Source organism: Strongylocentrotus purpuratus, unplaced genomic scaffold, assembly GCF_000002235.5.
Source record: "Strongylocentrotus purpuratus isolate Spur 01 unplaced genomic scaffold, Spur_5.0 spur5_scaffold_14, whole genome shotgun sequence".
NCBI classification, from domain to species: Eukaryota; Metazoa; Echinodermata; class Echinoidea; order Camarodonta; family Strongylocentrotidae; genus Strongylocentrotus; species Strongylocentrotus purpuratus.
The window spans coordinates 8,047,200-8,070,968 of record NW_022145599.1 but is presented as its reverse complement, the minus strand read 5'-3'; the positions used below and the strand labels follow the sequence as shown (position 1 = coordinate 8,070,968).

At 35.3% G+C, this 23,769-nt stretch overlaps 2 protein-coding genes across 4 annotated transcripts; one reads left to right on the top strand and one right to left on the bottom strand.

Moving 5' to 3' along the window:
* The first annotated feature begins 134 nt into the window (after nt 1-134).
* On the top strand, nt 135-10,663 carry LOC592031 (dynein intermediate chain 3, ciliary). Its single transcript, XM_791574.5, has 15 exons — nt 135-212; nt 787-993; nt 1,470-1,631; nt 2,112-2,230; nt 2,761-2,903; nt 3,337-3,450; nt 4,121-4,260; nt 4,762-4,884; nt 5,506-5,685; nt 6,070-6,113; nt 6,725-6,860; nt 7,394-7,639; nt 7,990-8,148; nt 8,526-8,589; nt 8,845-10,663. The coding sequence occupies exons 2-14, from the start codon at nt 811-813 to the stop codon at nt 8,574-8,576; spliced, it is 1,800 nt and encodes a 599-aa protein (XP_796667.1). The 5' UTR covers nt 135-212; nt 787-810; the 3' UTR covers nt 8,577-8,589; nt 8,845-10,663.
* Nucleotides 10,664-11,119: 456 nt separating this feature from the next.
* LOC592013 (protein Njmu-R1) lies at nt 11,120-21,198 on the bottom strand. 3 transcript variants are annotated; one of them, XM_791556.5, is made up of 10 exons: nt 21,056-21,198; nt 19,699-19,803; nt 18,630-18,755; nt 17,984-18,139; nt 17,285-17,342; nt 16,292-16,408; nt 15,623-15,687; nt 14,749-14,942; nt 13,615-13,789; nt 11,120-13,023 (listed from the first exon to the last, which is right to left on the bottom strand). In XM_791556.5, exons 1-10 carry the CDS (start codon nt 21,163-21,165, stop codon nt 12,867-12,869), a joined length of 1,263 nt encoding a protein of 420 aa, XP_796649.2. In that variant the 5' UTR covers nt 21,166-21,198; the 3' UTR covers nt 11,120-12,866. The 3 variants fall into 3 exon arrangements, with proteins under 3 accessions (XP_796649.2, XP_030839969.1, XP_011680576.1); XM_030984109.1 differs by having other exon boundaries at nt 13,615-13,794; nt 14,754-14,942; XM_011682274.2 differs by lacking the exon at nt 19,699-19,803.
* Nucleotides 21,199-23,769: the final 2,571 nt, after the last annotated feature.

The window sequence follows — 23,769 nt, the reverse complement described above, 5'->3', positions numbered from 1 at the left end:
GTAATTTTTTAATAATTTTATTGTATAATTAAAAAAAATTAAACTGCCAATTCTTTTTAAAACTACATACATACACTTATAATAATGGAAATAAGATAAATAATTAATCAACTAAAAAAGAAATTAACGGCGCATGCGCACAATGTCTGATCGAAGTATCTTGGCAACAGCTAGCTAATGTGAAGTGATGCTGTCAAATTGAATGATATCAGGTAAAGGCTTATATCTTATCTTTTAAAGTGTTATATTGATAAATGCCTATTCAAGAACTGATATTCACTGAATAAAGTATCATTCTATTATGATTTTAATGTGCAGTAAATTTGGTGTTGTCTTGTAATCGAGAGCTAATGTTCCGTTATTGTTGACGGACCCGCAGCATTGCACTTGCAGCAATATCTGCAGCTGCGTTGTCGTTGACCCGCTCCGCTCCCGGGGGCACGGTTGTGTGGTAGGCTAGCCGAGATTACAGATCAAAAGAGAGAGGAGAGCTAACTGTTAGGTAGTTTGTTATCACTTTGATTGCTATCTGAAGTGCAGTTGGGACAGCATGCATAACCAGACTAAAGTATGTCTAAGACTAGACGAATTATAGGCAAGAACTTGTGTTGAACAAAATGGTAATCGTCATTCTCATTGAGATTGTCTTACTTGGTTGGGTAATCCCTTTGGCAGCTCACGCAGGAAGCTATAGGGCCTACTGGGATGAGTTCAAACATTGTCTTTGTTCAGATAAGTCAGGAGTTTTGTCTTGTGATGCCTTCTAATTTTTATCCTCTGATACAGGAGTAGAATAGATCGTCAATCACCATGGAGATCGTGTACGTGTACACGAAGAAGAGGAATGAGTTTGGGCGACAGTGTAACTTCTCTGATCGTCCTGCAGAGCTCCACGTTGATATCCTTCCAGATGAGAGCCTTCTATCAAATTTCATTGAAAAGAACCCGGTAGACAGAGGGATACAATGTGTGCAAGAAATGTCAGAACACGAGGTGAGTTATAATTACCTTTATTAATTACCTGATTCTAGTGGAAAAATGCAGTCAGTTCTGCATTTGAGTTTCCAGATCTATCTTTAATCTTCTTTCTATCCCTCTGTAGAGATGTTAATTTGAGTTCATGCAATGTGCTTTGGGTGATGTACTAATGGAGTGGAATTAGTCACTATTCCCATGGTTGAACATAGTGTAAAATAGATCAAAACTTGTCCAACTTGGTCTTAAAGCTATTGATGGTTGATGCAATAACTACATGTGCTGCAAAAAATGAGCATGATGCATGTTCAAATCTTTTTTTCTTCTCTAGATTCCACTTTATTTTTTTCAAATATTTTTTGTATGAAGTACAATTCAAGTTATAACTTTCCTCATTAATATGCATCTATTTCCATAATTTCTATTCACAGTAGAATATGCACTGTTAATATTATCAAGTATAATTCATTTTTTCTCATCCATTCTTTTTCCAGATAAACACAGAGCGGTTTGAGACGGACAGTAGAGGTATCAACCATGCGGAAGGAGGCTGGCCCAAAGACATTAACCCACAGGAGGTGGAGCAGGTCCTGAGGTTCAGGAAAAAAGTGGAGAAAGACGAGTCTTACGTCACAACCATCCAGAACCTGTCCAGTGTATGTATCAAATTATTATAATCATAGTGTAACTTGATTTATTTTTGATACACCTTCCCTCTTTGTTTAATATTTTGGTATCACTTTAAAGTTCTGGTTTGCAATGTTACACCATTTCTGCACATGACTTTAATGTACTTAATCAAATTCTTTCTTGATACATTGTGTAATAAAAATATAGGCCTTGTATTCCTACCTCTGTTCTTTTAGGTCGATGTTTAGTTTACATTACTGTTATAAATATTCACAAAAATATATTATGATAATATAATAGGTCTTCATATAACCATAAACACATAAATAGTTGGTACTTGAATGTCAATATATTAGAACTTCAGAAAAAGATGGTAAGATGAAAAAACATAAACTTTGTCAGATGAAAAGTATAAGGCTTCAAATTATTCATTGTAAATGTTTTGTTTTTAAATTGTGCCATTAAATGAGGAGAAATTAAATTATTTGATTTGTTATCTTCTGCAGTTCATGGAACACACAATCAAACAAAACAATGCAATTGACATCTATGAAGACTACTTTGCGGACCTAGAGATAGAGGAGGTAGAGGAAACACCGTCAGCTAAAACCATCAATGTCTTCAGGTAAACAAGTCCTTTGATTGTGCGTCAAGTCCACTAAAGATAATTACAGATTTAATACTCTATCTGAGGTTGGTTTTAAGGTGGTTGGATGTCTGCTCCAGTGACATTTGCACACAGAATTACTTTGTCAAAGGCAAGATACATGGTTAGGGATAGTGTTAGGGGTCAAAATGCTTTATTAATGTTTTTTGGTTAATTATGAGTAGACATTGTTGCTCATAATGTAATTATTTTATGAAGCCACCTAGAAGGGATGACTATATTCATGATGAAAGTCTTTATTCCATTGTAAGACAAAAATATGAAACCTCAACTTGGATAAATTGGGAAATTTTGCATAATATTGGAAAATTCAGCACTCATTGATTAACTTGAGGAATTCACTGTATTAAGCAAACCATAATATAGACATTCTATTCCAAGATAAGTGATATACCGGTAAGTGTTTGTGCATTGATTATATCCAATTTTTGACAACCATGTTATTAGGATTTTTCATACCAAAATCTGATCCTATTTTCTTCTGACAGAGATCCTAATGAGATCAAGAGACCAGCCACTCACTTGTCATGGTACCCTGATGGGCCAAAGAAACTTGCTGTAGCATACTCAAGTCTGGAGTTCCAGAAGTCATCCGCAGAAACCAGCATGGATTCATATATCTGGGACATAGGTAAGAAGCAGTCAAACATTGACATTCATTTTCATGGGATGTTTTATATTTTTAGAGAAGATTATAATTTGTAATCACAAGTTGTGAATACTGAGATATATTTTAATCAATATTTGAAAAATAAACAGATATTTAAATTAGTTTAAGTACAATGACTGTAGTCCTTCTAGATCTGATCTCATTTTGTAGCATCCATTCTCATTCATATTCTGTTTTAAGTCACTGTGCATATGTTTTCTTGACACATTACAATATTGTAAGTGTACTACAAATTCATTTTCGTTAACTGTTTGATGATAGTAGATGAATTGATAAACTTTCAAATCAAGATCTCATAAGAATGAACTTCCAATTATTGCCCTTGCATTCATACTTTATTGTGGTTTGCCTATAAAACTAAAACGTCTTAACCTTTTTGTTATCTTTTTCACAGAGAACCCCAACAAGCCAGAGTTTGTGCTGAAGCCAGTGTCACCCTTAGTCTGCCTAGAATACAATCCTAAAGATGTCCATATTCTCATAGGTGGTTGCTACAATGGGCAAGTTGGTGAGTTAGCTAGGAACTTAATAATGGCAGAATTGGTTAAATGAAAAACAGTTTTTATCGGGCCTGGTATTCATAGTCATTCCAGATGCCAGCTTGTAGGAAAGTAGTTTCATGACTCTATCTCATGAAAATTGATATGATATATGACTCTGAATTAGCTTTGTAGAGTGTGGAGAAGACAAAATGGGAAATATATGCTGCCCTTTACCCAAATCCCAGGGTGAAATCATCCTCTTCAGTGTCTAGAATTCAATTTTGTTCTTCTTTTTGTCCTTAGCATACTGACTGCTTGATATAACTTTGAAAAAGCACAAAATATTTTTTTAAAACCAAATATTGGCCTGTAGTTAAAAGGTTTTGAGATTTAAGATTCCAGCCCAGTCACCATATGTATATTGCTTTACTAAAGTATTCTTCCAACAACTTTTGTCAAAATTAATTTGGATGTCGACTGGATGACAGAAAAAACAAGAATAGCATGGGTATTTTATATTTTGCTTGTAATTAATTGGCAGGGCTCACTCATCTTGGAGTCCCTGGTCAGTTTTGTTTAAAATAAGTTCATATTTCTCCATGTTTTAATTTAATGTATACTGATTTTATTATGTATTCAGAACTGAAATAAATGAATTAAATGATAATAATATTCTCTTTCCACTTTGTTGTGTAGCATTCTGGGACACGAGAAAAGGTTCCCAAGCCGTTGAGATGTCACCGGTAGAACACAGTCATCATGATCCAGTCTATAAGACCATCTGGCTTCAATCCAAGACAGGAACAGAATGCTTCTCGGCCTCAACAGATGGACAAGTAAGCTATAACTACATAGAGGATTTATAAATGAGCATGTTGTTTCAAAATCGCTCTTGTTATGCTGCTAAGTTATTAAATTGCAGCTCACTTAAGGTTTTTATTTCAACGCAAACCTTATCCATAAATCTAATTCAAGCAATTCCAATATGAAATATCTTTAAGTTAAAAATCAAATGAAAAAATCAAAGATCCACTAGCCTAAGAAATATAGATGTCAAGCTTTGAAAATCTGGAGAAAAAAAATCTATATTATGCAATGTACATTGAATTTCATATGGTATGGGATTTTAACATTTGCTTTGCTTTGTAATTATTCCCATGAACAACTTATTCATGGGTAATGTCTTGATAGTAATGATAAGCGGTTTTATTAACAATATTTTTGATGAAAGCAATTTTAATTATCTCATTGTAGTTAACAGAAAACTACTTTTTATATCTGAATATCGTTTATCTTTGAATCATTTTTGCAATGATTTTGTCTTTGTCAATTTGCAGGTTCTCTGGTGGGATATGAGAAAGCTTGGAGAACCGACAGAAAAACTCATCATGGACCCCTCCAAGAAGGGCAAGATGGAGAACGCACAAGGGGTCATCTCATTAGAATATGAACCTACCATTGTGAGTGACTGACTTCACTTATTTAATCTATCTTGTTATGATGGCCTCTTATCTTTGTTTTCTGTGTGGTTGCATTGTTTTCTGCTTCCCGTTTTAATGCCAAACATCGATGAGTGTCAAGATAATAGAATGTTTCATCTAACTGTTGCCTCTATACATGATGCAGAAAACAAAATAGGATGGAGGGCTTCAATTTTTTTTTTTTTTTTTTTTTTTTGGGGGGGGGAGGGGTCTAGATTTAAATTTTTAGATTTGTATGCACAAACCCCATGTTCAAATCCAAAATTGTGATGGACTGGCCATGGAGTTTCGATGCCTACATGTATGAATGGTGGTGGTTATTTTACCTGACTGCTAAGAAAGCATAAATGCTTGTAATTAAGCAACCAGACGGCCGATGGCTTTAGGTCCTCTCTGAGAGACCTGGTAATGAGGATTAATGCCTTACCAAAGGGCACTAGCGCATCACCTTTGTTTTCCGGATTACAAGACCACTGCTCTACCGACTGAGCTATCGCGCCTCCATGTGTGTGTGTTCCAGGCCTCTGTTAGTGTCAATCCTCGCATCATGTTTGAGCGCATTCTTATTTAAACGTTGTTGTTTCTCTTAACATCCTCCAGCCAACCAAATTTATGGTGGGTACAGAGCAGGGTACGATCATCTCCTGCAACCGCAAAGCCAAGACACCTCCAGAGAAGATAGTAGCCATCTACAAGGAGCACATCGGTCCGGTGTATGCACTCCAGAGGAATCCCTTCTTCCCCAAGAACTTCTTGACTGTTGGTGACTGGACGGCTAGGGTGAGTGCACTTTTTAAACAGTATAAATGCATACAACTACCAATTGCCAATTGGTTGACATTGCACATATACAAATCATCCATGTAAATATCATTTGTAAAATAATTACCTTTTTTTGTACGACAAGTACTGATTAGGATACAGTTAAGTAGTGACTTTAGATGAGTAAGGACCTATGGAGAGAAAAAATCTAATCTTCAAAGTCAAATAGGTATACCCTTTTATAATTTGGATTTAAAAAGAACTGGAGATGTGTTCATTACTTCTGTTTTAAAATTGAATTTGTAGCAAAAAGCATGGTTTTTCTGTTTATACTTCAATAGAGGATATTATTTCATACTGATTCTATTTGCAATAATTCTATCTTTAATGATTTCTTTGCAGATCTGGTCAGAAGATATCAGGGACTCATCAATTATGTGGACCAAGTAAGTTATTTCAAACACTATCAGTCTTCCTTCAGGGGGGTTTAAAACATGAAGCAGAGGAGCACTTGTTAGATTTATAGAAAGTGCATATTGTTTCTATCCTATATATCATTGTGTGCCTGGTAGTTGGGCGTTAACAATTTTTTTCCGAATACCAGGTCTCCACACTAAGTTTTTTTGGAAGATGGACTAGTTTTAACATTTTACAATTTATAAACATGAGCCCTTTGTAAAAATGTCGAGATTGGGGGGTGGCGGGGGGGTTTCTGGACATATATTTGGGGCGTCCATGTGTCCTAGGCACCTATTACTAAGTTGAGCTCTTCTAACAGGCTACACTTCTTGCAAAGAGTAGGGTGTAAACTCTGTGTTTATTGTGCTTGCATACAGTACTGGTAATCCTTCTACAGATCTGTGCAATAGGCTGCATAGCTTTTTTGAAGATTAAAAGAAGGAGAAGAAAAGAATACAATAAAAGCAATGTGTCTATCGTACATCACTTCTGGTGGTATTTCCTGATGTTTACCACAAATACATCCTAACAATTTCTGATTCTTTATGGTATCAATAATTGAATCATTGTAACCCCATTCTTTTATTTCTACTTCTAGGTACCACATGTCATATCTTACCGATGGTTGTTGGAGTCCAGTCAGACCAGCCGTGTTCTTCACAACCAAGATGGACGGCTCCCTTGACGTATGGGATTATCTCTTCAAGCAGAAGGACCCGACTCTGAGTCTGCAGGTAAGCTCCTTTCAAATCAATGTACAAGACTTCATATTTTGAGTATAAGTTTGTTACGTAAGCTATCATGAAGCTATTGTGCAGAAGTTTTGATGACGCTATCCCTAATTTGAAGTGCAGAGTTAAGAAAAGGAATTCCCAAAGCAGAGATTTCTTAGGCATGTCCATATTGTTGCTCAGGAATGAGTCCTTTGCATTTCTGACAAATTATATTTTTTAAATTCATATTCATATACTTTTTGCTATGAATCTGCAAAAAATAATTTTACATCCCAGCAATGTATTATATTTTATTCTACAAAAGAAAATCAAAATTGTGCTGAAAACTAGACAACATTTTGATTCTAGACAACATAGCAATGTTTTCTGTTCTAAGAAAGAAAGTCAAGATTATTTATGCTGAAAACAAAGAGTTAAAAATATTTTCATATCTTGGAAAAGACACATGCTCAATTAATTTGTTCTTGCTTTTTAATTCACTGTCATGGTTGCCTTCATCTATGTACTCTATCCATTGCTCATCCCTATAACAGGTCAGTGATGATGCTCTACACAGCCTTCGAGTGCAGGACCAGGGTCGCCTGATTGCTACCGGTTCTAACAGCGGAACCACCACCCTCCTGGAGCTCTCCAGCGGGCTCTGTACCATGCAGCGCAACGAGAAGGCTCTGGTCACCGCCATGTTTGAGAGGGAGACTAAGAGGGAAAAGATCCTGGAGTCGAGGCAGAGGGAGCTCAAGCTAAAGAGACAAGGAGCCAGTGCTCAAGGAGGCAATGAGGTATGTCAGGCCTGATAATATCCAATTTAAATCAGTGTCCCGATTTTTAAAAAAAAATCCAGATTTGTTTTCTTCTTCATCCCAATTAAATTTATTTTTATTATTTTAGTGCTCACTATCACCCTGCAAATTAGAAAATCCAATGTTTCACAAAACTTTTTTTCAATGACAAATGACAAAATCAGTGACAAATGTGCCGATAACCAATCAGAAGCGAGGATTTCACTAGCTTATAAAAAAAATCTGTCATTCGTCACTGATGACATGTTTTGTGAAATGGGTCCAGGTGTGTCCTTACTGTGATTCCCAATTTTTCAATTTAACCAAAACTGCTCTCTTTGTGTTAATAGGATGATGGAGAAGCAGCACAGGATGAAGAGGAAGATCTGGTGGCAGAGGCAGAGAAGGAGTTCTTCACCATCGTACAGGCGGACAAGAAGAAGTTTGCTGCTCAACAGGCCAAGCTTTCGGAGCAAGATAACAAGATCATTGAAGAGGCAGAGGATGAGGTGATGGTTGTACTGGAGCTAGTGGAAATGGAGGATGATGATGAAGATGATGATGATGATGATGAAAATGATGATGATGATGATGATGATGATGATGATGATGATGATGATGATGATGATGATGATGATGATGATGATGATGATGACGACGGCGATGGTGATGGTGGTTATGATGATGATGATAATGACAATAATGATGATTATGATTGATGAAGTGATGATGATGAGGATGATGGTAAAAAGTATGAGGATGAAAGGGCCAGGATATATATACGTACTACTGGAATTTTGAGAAAATGATGATGAATTATGGTGTCGATAATTGAAATAAGGATAAGCATATGACTGAATATATTTTCTGTCTTCTTTTTTTGCAGAATGGGAGTGAAAAGAAGGACACCGAAAATGGAGAGAAAGAGGACAACTAAATGGAAATCAGAGGTAATAGGCTACACTAAATGTATTCAGAGGATTTAAATCTATGTCCATAATATGAAATTGAAGGCAAGGATACAGTGCAGGGCTTTTTTCTTAAGTACAGTAAATCTATACTATATTCCATCCCATGTTTCGGACATAACAGTGCCGAGAGAAACACCCCTTCTATAAACTTGCTTGCACGTAGACCCTCTCTTCATTGTCATACATTTTTTTCCTTTCCAATTACATTCATGTTTTCTTTTATTACCCCCACAGATTTCCTGACTCTGTCAATGCGTGACATGGAGACTACCAACATCTTTTTGGTAAAGTGTTCAACATCCCGAGCTGCAGCTGTCTCTGCTACTGTTTATTCTGATTCCTACTTTGTTACGTCAAGAAACAGTTATGACTTAATATCAAAAGGCAGACGTACCGGTGTTGGATAACTAATGTAATCGAGGCCTAGTAACGTAAAAATCAATTGCATAGATCTATAGTAGCTCTAGCCTTGCTGCAATTAATCATATCTTAACATGCATTGTATCTATCTGTAAGTCGTTACTATTTGTTGCACAGATATAATTGTTTGAACGAGATGTGATTAATTTGAAATAGCTATAATTGATTTTAACTTTTATGTTACAGGGCCCACATTCTGTAAAGTCTGGTAACAAACGAAGAGAAAGCAATGGATGGATTATTTTCAAAATTTAAAAAGACAGGAGGTAATGATAGACTTATAGAAATACTTGGTTATTTTCTTACAAATTTATCCATATTATCCCAACTTACAATCTAGAAATTGTGCTTTGATATCTTAAACTCTATTCCATTGTACATGTACCTATTTGTCATCAGTTATGTTGCTGTGTAGCCGTCCATGTTTTACAAATCTATACAATATCCATGCCCTGTTGCCTCCTTTGCTTCAAGGGGATTTTGAGTCGATTGCTATCGATGCAGCCATGCTTTGTTCTACATTGGAACGAGGTGGATAGATTTTGGTCAAAATAATTTGCCTCATTTGATCTCGGTAAGACTAATTGTATTCTATCATAGGATTTTACACCTATTAATTTTGTATTGAATTTCTTGCGAGGTTGTCTAAGAAGCAGGGATTTCAACTTTGTTTTGGAAACCTGTATTTTCCAAGTTTATGTGGTGAATATGCATGTGTTGTGTGGTTTCATCTCAAACTTTCAGCACAATCATCATTATTTACTTTTCAGAAGGGTAAAAAGTTAATAATTTTATCTGCTAAAAGTTGAAAGTTACATTTTTGTAAAAATCATCATTGTTAAATTGCATTTCAGGGTCTTGTCAAAGAAATACATTAGGTTTTACGCTTGGCACGATTATTTAATGTTAAAACAGATGAACGGCAGTGTTTTCCTCAATATTTATTTTCAGTGCATTTATCTATAGTGATTTCAATTCTTCGTATAATTTTACATATTTGACATAAAAAAGTAATGCAGGGATATGTGGTATATGAAACTCCTTTCCAGGTGAAATGCACCAAATCCACTAGCTAATTTGTCTTTTTAAAACATTTTGAACATTTTCAAGACAGTAAACTTAACACAATTTTTATGAAAACATCCTAAACAAACTCACTTTCCCAAATTATTTTTGGAAATTGGGGAAAACAAAACACAGCAATCTCATGAATCATTGTATGGGTCTAGGATTGATGTGTTTTTTTTTCTTTCAAAGGGAAATTTCAGTGGTCAGTCTTTGGTTTCCCCAAAAAAGCAAAAATAGAGATAAATATTTTAGATTCATCAGAATATTACAAATTATCATAGAAATATATGTTGACAGTAAGCCAACATTCAAAATTGTGGAGACTTACAAAATATAAAATATTAGAAAAAAAAAGATATGCAGTGACTTAATATTTTTCCCTATATTGTAAATAAAAATCCACAAAGAATATTTTGGAGTTCTAGTTTGAGAGCTGTGCCTTTGTCATTGTACAGCCTTATATTTGTAACCCTGTACAGATTGAAATTGTATCACATTATATTGTACTCAATATGAAATGTACATGTGTATATTTGTTCTAAATAAATGTGTTTTATAACTTAAATCATCCTTCTGTCATTTGTTTTTTTGTGCATTCTGGATTTCAATATTTATTCATATATTTCGTCAGCCATATATATCAATGTACAGATTCCCTGGTTCATAATAATGACCATTTATCTATTTGAAAATGTTTCAAAAGGAGAAATGTACATATCTTTAGAGCATATTATACTGCCCCCTATAGATGCACGATTTGTCTACAAATATTCCCGTTTTAATTTTTTGATGGGTAGATATAGAAATGTATTGTAATGTAAATTGTAACTGATTGCACAAATGCAAAACTACTAGAAATTCAATGTCTTCATTAATTATATTTGCAAGTTTCCCTGTAAAACCTGCGCAAGAAACATCTGTAAACTGCTACATTACATTGCACACCATATCATACATTACAAGGAAAAAACATAAGAAAACTGTTACAGTACTTCCAAAACAAAACCATACATAATTTGGGTTGCTTTCAAATGATAATATTGATTTTAATAACATTTAAAATATAAGAACAGAATATAACGATGTTAAATCCTTTAATTCATGAGGCAAATTGCACATTTTGTTTATGGTCTATGTATTTACAATAGATAACAAGACTGGTAACTTTAATACAGACATCAAAAGAAGTTCTTGTTACTAAGTCGTTAACAAGATTTTTTTTCTTAAACAAAACGAGATACATGACAACATGTATTGATGGTCCAGTGCTGTGAATTCTTGTTTTGATGGAATAATCTTCTTTTTTTTTAATTTTCCAAAAGAAAATATTAAATATATCTTTTACATTTATGTACCCTTATGTTACATACTTCTGGCATAATTCAAATAACAAATTTACACAAACATTTTTTGTGTATTTTTATCATTTCCCAATTGATTCAATACCTAAAATACCAATAAGTACTAGTATAAATCAACAACAACAAACTTCATTTATCCCCAATTCTAAGCAGGGATTTTTTTTCTCCATATGTAATGTCAACACTTATATTATTTGCCTTCTGCAGGGTACCCTACATGTATATACCAGTGGAAAGTGGCTTGCAGTATGACTAACATCGAATGTGTCAATCTCGTTCTTAAACCAAAGAAGCATTTGGCATGAGCAAATCTTTTAAACAATCAACAAAGGTTAATACAACACATTTCACTAAATAAATGTTATTTAGACATGACTATATGTCATTAAGATATCAGCGATACCAGTAGGTGAGTTTCCTCCCACTTATAGACATTAATAAAAACTTTATTCAGTAAAATAAGTGAATCTTAAAGATCCAAGACGTAGAAGTGAAACTGTCGGTCAAGAACGTGTGATACATGTACTAATGTCAAAATACATCATCTATTGTTTGACCATAACATTCAAGATGCGTGGCAAGATTATATCTCGTAAATCAACAAGCCTTTTCCAATTCATTCCAAAATCTGAAACAATACACTCATTTTTAATACTTGTCTAATAATTTCACCTGAAGTGGATCAAGAGAAATCGTATATCATTATCTACTATGTCAGGAAAGCCTATAAATAGATATTAATTTAGAGAAGATAAACAGAATATTCACACAATTTGAATTCAATGATGAATTGGTCTATGAAAAATAAGATAGGAGATATTTATGGATTGGAAGGTAAAGTAGTTGTACACCTTAAGGACTTGAGTATTAGTCAATGGGCCTTAATAGTCAATTGATTGTCATTTTTTCTTCTTCTAAAGCAGCAGTGAATATTTACTATCCAATCATGGCATACATTTTGTAATATATCAAAATGATACCTAAAATAACATACACATTCTTATCTCATACGATATATATTGTCATTTGACATCTGTAAAATTATTTACAATCATCATGATCAACAAGTTGGCAATAAATCATAGACACAATTTAAAAAGCAAGATTTCTATTTTGCTTAAGAGGTAAAAACAATTGGTAAAATTATCAGATCATGATGCTTAAAACATAGCTAGTACAGGGAGATAGTTGGGACATAAGTGCACTGATTCATAGGTCAAGTCCATGGAACTGTTCCCTTCCACAGGGATTGTATGTGAAAGGGAGTTATTGGAACTTTTATGAATTGACTGTTGAGTCTCTATGAGCTATGGCTTGAACTGAAAGGATAAATGACAGCATAAGTACTTTTTTTTCATTCTTAAAAGGATATAAATACTGATAAATTTGTACATCACCACCTGTCTTTCAAGCAGCGAGATTTGAGCTGTCGGTCTCCGAGATGAACTCTTCCAAGACGTTGAGAACGTTCTGAGTGTCTTTAGCTTGGATGGTATTCTCATCCTTCCAGATATGACGTAATAAGATGGCCCCACAGCCACAGTCTCGAAGGAAAGCATACGCCCTGTGAGGACACAAACAGAAGCAATGAAAGTTTCACAAATACCTGGAAGAATGTGCATACACTGCTGTTTGTAATTTGATTAAAATGCAAATAGCAAACATTTTACATTTACCAATACCAATATAATACCAAATTCATATTTGGGATAATTAAGACTCAATCTGTCAATCCTTACTCGGTCAAGGAATTTCAATTTTCCAGTAGAAATTAAATTGAATAAAATAAAGCAGAAAAGACCTTAAATTGTTTGTAGAAGAAAACAAAGGTTTAAGTAGTATCAATGTCCAGTCAAACCTGCTTTAGTGACCACCTGTCTAAAAAGGCCACATTTGTTGTTTCCCTTGAAAATGATTTCTCATTGAATCATGTACTAAAGGAACCTGTCTTCAAAGACCACCTATCTACAAAGGCCACTGTTTGTGTTTCCCTTGGGCGGTAGCTATAGGCAGGTTTGACTGTAGTATGTCTGATATCTGATGGTCATCCATCAAATCTTCATACAGTATATACTTCATATATAAACTGCATGAAAGCATTATCATATTGGACTATAGAGAATCATAATAACAATTTCTCTCCACTCAGTCTCACCTGTAGAGGGCGTAGTGGTCTGTCTCTGCCTGACGGATGAGTCTCTTCAGTGTGTTGAGATCTTGTATGGTGTGTAGCTTGTAGTCCTCTATTACCTGACGGAGGAATGCTGGGTTTAGGGTGTCGCCCCCTTTCAACATCGTGCTGGACCACTCCTCACAAAACCAAGATTTTTCTGCAGGATGAGAGAGAGGGAAGAGAAAAGGAAATATTAAAGTGCACCATTCTGAGGCTGACTCCTCGTACCATCATTCTTGATTTTTGAAGGTACTATGTCCCTTTTGCAGCCAACATCAAATTCTGTAGAGTTTTGCAGGAATTATGAATATGTCACGTATGTCCTATCTGTGAAATTTAAGCGTTAGCAGTGTCCTATTATTCAAATTACGTTTACTTTCTAGACTTCACTGTCAGAAACTATTGAGTGACTTACTGACTTTTTTTTGCTTTGGTGATAACATACATCAAATGAGCTGTAAAGGGTACATGAGCGTTTGTCTACATCAATAACTCAATTCCTGTATAGCCAAAATTAAACTGATTGAATCTTTGTGAAGCACAAAACATACAACCATTCGGTACAACGGTCTGAAAATCAGACTATTACTTTAGTGATTGAAATCACTAAAGTCGATTCGACAACTAATGCTCGTTATTTTCCCACTAAAAGACATTTTCAAGCTCTTTGGTTTTGAGGGAAGTTCTAAATTAGTATTATCTTTCAAATGCCGTTGGAATTTAAAGTTTTCATTTTTGGGGCCTGCAAACGGGACATAGTACTTTTAAAGTAAATATCAAATCAATTATATATTTACTAACACTTAACTTCAAACTGCCAATGCTTTGTAATTAGCATGTAATATTGTAGGCATCAAGCAGGGCTCAAAAGCTCATATACTGCATAATTCTTTTGTTCTTTGCTTCATTTGATTGGTAAATGATTTGGTACTTGGAAGTACTTAGGGTGTGCTTCTACTTGACTGTCTCATGTAACGGCAACCTCATTAATCTTTGTAATTAATGTATACAGTATTTTCAATTGAAATCAGTACTTTTTTTTACACTTGAATGTAATCTGCAAGTAGCTGCCACCAATTCTAGCAGCTCAACGTAAACGATATTTGAAGCACTCACCAGCGTTTTCAAAACGATAAGAATCCCCTTCAAACACCAGCCTGCTCTTGGATGGTCCCCTGGACGGTGATCTAACGTTGGTCTGTGCATTGCCTGCTTCATCAATGTCAATGAGGATAGGATCAGAGAGGACCTGTGATGAGCTGTCTTCTGATGACTGTAAGAGGTCTGAAAGGCTGCATGCTTTCATGAACCTGGATGATATGTTGATATATATCAATGTATGTAAACTTACGCATGAACAGTTGTTTCTTGAATAACCCTCTTCCCAACTGCATTAAACTTTCCACGTTTACATGTGTACATCACTTTTTGTGTAACTGGTTGGTGCCTCGACAGGAACCTTGAGGTTCCTTTGCTACCAACCCTCTTAATTCATTTCCTTGTATATTCTGCTGCATATGTTTCTTTTCTACTACTCCCCCCCCCCCCTCTAATTCTTGTAACTTTCTCGTAAATGTGTACATTTCTATATATTTCTTCATGTGTATATATTTGCATTTATCTGTTTGAATTGTCTTCTGAAAATTGTATACTGAAACCAACACGGTGACAATTATGTTTGGTTGCAATTCAAGTGCAATTATCAAATTATCTTGATCTCAAATGTCTTCAGAGATTATGGCCTATCTGGCATCTGTGACAGCACTGTGACATGATTCTTTGCATCTGTCATACACATGCTTCTATTTGCATATATCACAAGATGCCACGGCCAAGCACCAACAATATATATCCATAAAAGATGGACATTACTACAGAAGTTTGAAGAGTACTGATAAAAAAAGTTCTCCAGATACTTCTTTCCAAATGATTACATGATTGTTGTATTTTGAAATGTACTGACAGATCATATTTCGATCTTTTGACTAACCTTTCTATGTCTTGTTTCAGTGAACTCTCAGCACCCACTACTTCCATACGAATCTCAAGAAGAGCCTGCCAATAAAATGAACAAAACAAAAACAAAATGTTATTAATCAATTGCATGTGTGACAGGGAATAGCATACTTGGAGAGTAGAAGCTACATTGATGCATCATGCAAGTGAGAATTAAGGAATATAATAGAGGGAAATGATTAAGGGCCAGAAAGTCCAGATGGTCATTTTGTTTGCAGTGTGAGAGAGGTCAACGAGAGGAGAAAGGGGAGAGAGAAGCAGAAGCAATAGAAATTGTTGACAAACAGAATGCAATAGCAGAGAGAAGGCAAAGGAGAGACATGAAATGGTATCTGGAAGGATAAGAAAGTAAAGCTGAAAATGTTCTTTCATGAAAAGAAAAAAAATCAATGAAAAAGATGAAATAGCAATCATCTTTTCAGATCCAGAAAGGTGTTAACTCATACATACTTTGAAGTAGATTGACAAATTAAGAACCTTCTGGCTTTCAACAGATCATTTCTTATTCATCTTCTGCATTGGTCACTATTCATTCACTATTCAATGTTATGAGAAAAGAATGTGGAAACATCAATTTAAAAAATTTAAAAAAATATTCTGAGTAAATAAAGGAAGATGGTTGAAAAATGAGATGTGTACTCACAGCATTGATGAGGTATGCCACATCTTCTTTGAGTCTCTCCACACAGCGACATACATAGCCCGACGCTTGCTGGTACCAGTGCTCTAAATGACTCTGAATCTCAGCAGAATTGCCTCCCTGTCCCAGATTGAAAAAGAAATAAAAGCAGTTTAATGTTTTGTTGTTATCACATTGTATCATAAATGGGCATTCATATCCTTTTCTCTCATCTTGTTTATCAGACTATTTCTCTTATCATCACTGTCTGTGTCACACCCCAATGATCTTATGCATACATATTAAGTCCTCTCATCAACCCTTTTTGAACAATCACAGATTTGGCATTGCTGTTTCAAGGTTTTAGCAATCATTGACAGATATTTTGAGTTACAATCGATTTGCTTCCTATCTCATCAAGTTTACCTTTTCTCGATTCAGAAATTTACAACCTTTGAACTGAATTGAATTGCTTTGAATTGAATTGAATTGAATCGAACATATTCACCACTTTCATAAAAACACGCAAAGTCAAAGAATACAATAATGTTTCTTACAAATATGGATAAGGCAATAAAATGGAAAAAGGAAATAAACTTTTAAAGAAAATTACAGAGTGGTTTGATCATCAAAAAGTTACAGAAAGTTACAGGTAGATGATCCTACACAGAATGCACAAACTTTGACCTTCACCAGCAACATACATTACAATTGAACTTGATGATCACAATTACCTGCTTACAAAAACAGAATTAAAAAAGTCAATGACCTACAGAGACAACAGATTTCCCACTGATTTTAAATGAAATTAATGTTTGTGGTATAAGAAATAAATGTATGTTCTTTAAACCTCACAAATATAGTATAGTGAGATCCAGAGGGGAGTTAACTCATATACCTTTACACAGAGTTAACGCCCTTCTCGCTCTAACCAGGCAAGATATTAAATGAGCTGAATACAGCTCATTAATGGCAATAATTCACAAAAGGGTAGGAAAGAGTAAAACCGAGGCTTACCTTTTGTTCTAGAAGTGGAAGTACACCTTCGCTGATCAAATCTAATTCTGGTCGGAATGTGAATGTTATATTAAGAAAAGTGAACATTTTGTCCAGAAATTTGTGCATATCAGACCAATACAGAAAACTCCACAGGGAATTTATGTAGCTGCCCACATCATTAAAATCTACTAAAGCCCCATACATGCCAACATTTGAAAATCAGAAATCTGTACAAATTATGCTATTTTCAAAAAAAAGAGGAACAATCCTAACTCTCCTATTCAATACTACAGACAAGTTTGTACAGGAAGAGGAACACCTACATTAAAATGATAATTATCTTCTCCCAAAAAGAGGAATGTTCCTCTTTAATCTAAACAGTTGGCATGTATGAAGCCCATTCAGACTTGAGGCGGTCAACTGCTTAAAGAAGAAGAAGAAAACAAAACCAAAACCCAAAAGAAAAACTCCTTATTTTCAGATCATCTCCTACATCCTATATCATTTGTGTGCAATACTATCACAATAGCATTCATCAGGAAAAGTGCTTAATAAATTGAACATTACTACCATTATAATTACTATCATTTTATGATCACTGTTAACTCCATCATGTTGCAAAGGCAACCCATTTTGATTTGTGCAAAATTGCACGTGTGGAAAATGGATGACGGCAGATAGGCAAAAAGAAAGCAAGTGAAGTATTAACAAGGATATAATTCCAGAGCACTGGTAGGTGAGCTGAGAAAGCAGATGACACATTCTTGAGACGTGTAGAAGGAGTTTGAATCCATGGCACTTTCTATCTCCCTCTCAATGCCTGGATGTGCTCCCTGACGTAGCAGGCAGTAGTAGCAGGCCATCACACGACTTCTGAAAGGTCAGAAAATTTTATATAGAGAGATTTTCTGGTTGGTTTGCATTTATTTTAAAATATCACTTCTGCTTACCAATCTCCTGACAACTGTTGTACAAGATGTTGCAAAGTTTTGGTAACATATATTGTTATTTATGTTTAAGCAACTGACATGTCATTATTATCTGTCATCACAAAAATATGTGTAGAAATAAGAAGGACCCCAAACATTGGCTGAAACTTTCCCTTGCTTGTCTGATTTTCTTTGTTGAATGTTACTATAATCACAATTAATTATTTTGGTTTTTTTTTTTATTAGAATGCACTGTGCTGTTGGATATTGAATAAATTAAAAATAAACAAATCTTTCTTCCGTATTCCGTTCACTTAAACATTAATTAGTGTTAGTAATTAATTAACAAGTTATTATCTGAAACAGCAAGTACAATTTGACAAACAACCTGTACATTCTTAGAATCTGATTTCAAATTGAAATATTGAGCTTACCCAATGTCGACTGTGTTGACGTTCCCTGTTCCACCATAGACTGTCCCTCTGGATAACCTCCTAGCAATGAACTCTCTCAGATCCGTCTCATCCTCAGCATTTAAATCGGTTGCTATCACTGATAGACTGATACAACAAGAACAATAACATAAAGGTGATTAGGGGATACAAACTAATCCACATGATAACATTGAAAAATCAAAAGGTCTCATGTATCGGATGAAAAGCATGTACACAAGAACATAACTGCCTGTATGGAATCGTTTTATAGTCAGCATGAATGTAGAGAATGAGAGAAATATGGAGAATTAAAATTTGTTGATGTCATATTTCTTCATCAAAAGACTTGTAACCAGCCAATTTAGGAATTTCAAAGATAAAGAGAAGTAGAATGGAATGGCAAATGATGAGGAAACTTTTGGAAAAGCTTTTAGATATTTTTTCTTCTTTGAATGCTTGGTTATTTTCATATGAACAAATTCCTTATCTAAGCACTGATCAAAGGAGATGAAAGCAACAGCATAATAGATAATCAAGAGTGTCAGAGATTCATCTATGAATATGATTTTTTTTGTAACATAGAGAAGCTGGTTTTAATAAAATGAATTGTTCAAAATGTTGCAGGAGTCAATGAATCCAGAAAAAAAAAAAAACTACATGAAACGGCTAGACAATGAATATTGTTGATTGAAAAGAAGATGAAGTTTTTGACAAGAGACTATGATGAGCTAGTCATGAACATTGTCTTCAACAAACAAACTCCTTCTAACATGACCTAGATTCAATGATGTAGAATATAGTATAGGGAGGTAGAAAGAAAGTATGACAATAGTATTCTGTGAGAGAGATGTACTCCAATGGAAGAAGAAGAAGAAAGTCAAAGATGGGAGAAAGAAGAGAAATGGAGGAAGAGAAGCTGTGATAGACAAGAAAAAAGGGAGAGGGTGGAGTCATCAATAGAATACAAAAAGAGCATGGACAATCCATTGTAATTGTAATCTCCTAATACTAAACATCTTAATCAAAATAAAAACATATATCGTGCATATGTTAAGTTTTGAATAAAGACCTGAAATCTCTGTTAGAAGTTGCCTCCCGCTGGAGAAAATCAGGTACTGAAGTTTTCCTTGGATCTTTATCTCCATCTGGACCGAGGTCCTGGTTGTTATTTGGTCTAGGGGGCAACAGAGAGAAAGAAAGGAATCGAATTAGAATGAAAATATGACAGAAGCCATGTTGCTAGTGTTGGTATGAGTATGTAAGTACTGATAAGCGGACAGATGGGACAGTGACATTTCAAATGAAAGCCTGAGAAAAGAATTTTAAGCCGAGGTGTATTGTACTGTGAATAAGAGAGCACTCTTCAGAAAAAAGGCTAGGGAAATGAGTAAGGGAATAAGCTGCACACACTTAGTTGAATGGAAGTCTAAATTAATGTCATTTAAAGTTTCAAAGGAGTAAGATTATCAGCCAAGACAGTTTTCAAATATAGCAATTAGTGTAAAAAGGCATGTGCTGGGATTTTCACTAAATTCAGCAAACATCAAGTGCAAGCCTTAGTGCACTAGTCTAATGGCTACTATCGTAAGGTCAGCATCAAATAGGCAATGCAAAATTAGCCATTTCAGGTACACCCTATTTCCTGCAGAACCAACATCGCGAACTCTTGTAAAAATTGTTATCAATGTGCATTTTGACTAGGTAGACCCTACTAGTCTTAGCTGATGTCACTCTAGACCGAAAGCTTCAGTCTCTGGCATCGACGATGAGACTACGTCCGGCTCCCTTGACTGCCTCTACTATACAGAGACTGCAGAACATTGTATGGGATTAGTGAGAGGGGGTACTACGCAATGCAGTTTGTGTGTGATTACTGATCTCATCACATGCAATGGCTGCAAGAAAACTGACAGATTATATCACAATAAGCCTTTATATTTTGATGTTTTAAAACTATTATCAATTATATTTTTTTATACTCTTTTTAATCAGCATGTTTTTACAAAATCAAATTGTCAAGATTAGAGACTAGACTGGATTAAGTCAAAGAGAAATTGAGGGCAAACTTTTTTGCAAGATTCCAGCGAAAATCTGCTAGTTAACCTTAACCCCCCCCCCCCCCCCCCCCCGGGACCCCCCCCCCCCCCCCACTTGTGCTTGCAGCAAGGGTTACCGTCTTTGTATCGAAAAGGTTAACAGATGTCACTTTTATTAAAGAATTCCCCATACAAGACGGTTATTTCTGTCTAATGTGACTCGTATGATATCTGCATAATAATCAAATGACATGTCGAGCAGACGAATTTGCACAGACACTATAACATTAGAATGAACGTATGGGACATGTATTAAATAGCTCGCCTTAGATCGGCCCGAAACAGTCTAAATCTATTACGAAGCAATAAGTGCGTGTGAAATATTGATACCTGTTAGCATGATAAGTGTACATGGCAAATAGACTCGATGGCCCCGCTTCATTTTGGGTCTTTTTAACTGCCTTTTCTGAAGAATCGACAACTTCGCTGGAGGTCGCCATCGTCTTACCTAAACTATATAGCCTGTAAACACTGAGGGCGGCATGCACATCAGAGTACTTTGTCAGAGAAACGAGGCGCCAGCTGCAATGATGAGGGTTGGCATCGATGATGGGCGGCAGTTCGTCTTTCAAAGAGGGGAGGGGAACAAACAAAAAATTCACTTTCTTGAGAAAAAAATGGGGCACCAACAAAGGTTAACCTCAAAGCGATTTTGTTTTCTTCATTGGTATAAAACCCTTACATTATCAGTGATGAACTTCAAGATTTTATTTTTTTTCTCTTACGTGGTCGGAAGTTATAGACCTACTTTCTTTAGCGTCATGAGTAATTAAGGTTTTATAATCTTGAGATTTGATCCAGAGAAATAAGGGACCTAAATTTCACTTTAAGTCCCGAATGCGTGGCTCATGCAGCAATTTAGGAAGACCAAAAGTAAATAGATAAATATATGGCAATAAATAAGTATCTGAGATGTACAATCGTGTGACAATATTCACCATGCATGAGAAACAAACTAATACAGTAAAGGGGCACAATTTATAAGCAACAGTAGGAAATATAATTAGGTAAAAGGGACTTGTCATATCAAAAGTAACAAGGGGCACTTATCGCATGTGAAATTGGACACTTCTAACACCTGAAAAGGGGCACTCATCAGAGTTTAAAAAATACCCTTATAATAAAAGGGAAAAGGGTCACTTGTTAAAGGAAAAAAGGCACATATCGGGTTTGAATACAGGCAATTATTAGAGGTGAAAAGGGGCATTTGTAAAGAAGGAAAGGGGTTTTATTACAAAGAAGAAGGAGCACTCATTTGAAGTTAAAGGGGTAACTTTTCCCATGTAAAAGGGGCACTGTTGAGGTGCTTAAAATAATGGGGGAGGCATTTGTGCCCCTTGACTCCCCCTTCGGACCACCGCCTCTGGTGGGCATGGGTATGTCGTCGCAAAGACTGTTGTCGAGCAACTGAGAAATATTTATGGAAATTAGTGCCACAAAATTAGTGATACATTTCATGTCAATGTTACAACATGATACACTGTAATTATATTTTATATATTGAGCTTTAGGATTATCGAGCCGCGTATTAATTATGGATTTATTTTTCTTAGTTGGCCTAAACAACTGAATTTGTTTCCAAAGAACTGGGACTGAGACAAATATTTAGTACATATTTAGCCCCTTCTATACCACGAATGCTACGATAGTGCATTGCCCTTTGTTTATCAATATACAAGTTTAGACAATGGAGGAGTTTTAAAACCAAAAGCAATTGCAAAGCAATTGAACCAAAGTCATTCATGTTAAAAAAGGGGTAACCTCGCTATTCATAAGTACCGCTATTCATAACCTTTAAATTCCTGCACATGAAGAGCACTATTCATAGACGCAAAGGTTCATAAAGGCATGAGGACCGTTATTCATAAGGAAAGCTATTTATTTATATGAATAGCGACCCCTATGGACAACGACACCGATTTTGAATTATGAATAGCGACCCTCTTCTAATATTATGAATAGAGACCTTACGACTAATGACCCTTTAAAAAATTATGAATAATGACCCTTTTTTGAGAAATTTGCTTTTCTGATTTTTCTTTTTTTTTGTTTATAATAGTAATTGTCTATTATAAACAAAAAAAGAAAAATCAGAAAAGCAAATTTCTCAAAAAAAGGGTCATTATTCATAATTTTTTAAAAGTTTTCCCTTGAGGTTTCCCTTTGTAATTGTAGGTGCCAAATCGCCCCACACTTTTTCGTCCCTGTTCTTCCCAAAGCCCTTGCAAGTTTTTGAACCAAAATGCCCCTGGAAATGTTTACGTCTACCCCCCTTTGTTTTGCTCATACCAGAGATTTTATTCATTATTGTGCACCACCACCCGTTGACGATGCCTCTGGTTGTAAACAACAAGGTATGAATTCATAGACTAATGCGTCGAAAGTATAATATCCCTTATAACCCCCTCTGACGTCGGCCTAGCAATGTGGATACTTCGTTTATAACTCAAAAGATTGATTATTACGGTTAGGGCGGGGATCATCTCTCTCGCGAGAGATCGATTCCGCCTATCCAGCATCCACATGCGCCATCCGACGTTTTTTGTTTTGCCTTCGCCCACCGCCCACATCCCACAGGTAGGTGTCCGTCGGAAGCATTATGTTTTCGGGTTATCCGTCCGTCCGTCCCGCTTTCGTGTTGTTGCCATATCTCAAGAACCACCTAAGATATGAACTTCAAACTTGGTGATAGTATTTATCACCATAGGAAGACAACATCGTTAGATAAATCATAGGTCACAGAAGTCAATTACAGAAATCATAGGTTTTTAGCTTTGCTCCCGCAATATATGTGACAGTATTATTATCGTCGTCAATTGCCATTTTAGGTTTTTTGTTTTCATTGTGGTATGTCACAAATAATTCCATCCGTTTCGTTCAATTTGTCTTGTTAATTTCTTGGATCAACTCTGGATTTCTTCCCATTATGATTGGTAATAAAATTAATACTCCTAAGATTTAAGATAAATCGTAATAAAGTTGAAGAAAAAAAAAAGACAAATAAAGAAAAATGTTTGCACTGAATTGAGAAAGTCTTTAAACTT

What these genes read in the sequence shown, in the direction of transcription:
- LOC592031 (XM_791574.5), top strand. Translation starts at nt 811, where the DNA reads ATGGAGATCGTGTACGTGTACACGAAGAAGAGGAATGAGTTTGGGCGA. An exon ending in ACCCGACTCTGAGTCTGCAG is followed by an intron (nt 6,861 to 7,393) that starts GTAAGCTCCTTT and finishes TCCCTATAACAG; the next exon opens with GTCAGTGATGATGCTCTACA. An exon ending in GTGCTCAAGGAGGCAATGAG is followed by an intron (nt 7,640 to 7,989) that starts GTATGTCAGGCC and finishes TTGTGTTAATAG; the next exon opens with GATGATGGAGAAGCAGCACA.
- LOC592013 (XM_791556.5), bottom strand. Translation starts at nt 21,165, where the DNA reads ATGGCGACCTCCAGCGAAGTTGTCGATTCTTCAGAAAAGGCAGTTAAA. An exon ending in ACTTCTAACAGAGATTTCAG is followed by an intron (nt 18,756 to 19,698) that starts GTCTTTATTCAA and finishes TTGTTGTATCAG; the next exon opens with TCTATCAGTGATAGCAACCG. An exon ending in TTATCGTTTTGAAAACGCTG is followed by an intron (nt 13,790 to 14,748) that starts GTGAGTGCTTCA and finishes CTCATCCTGCAG; the next exon opens with AAAAATCTTGGTTTTGTGAG.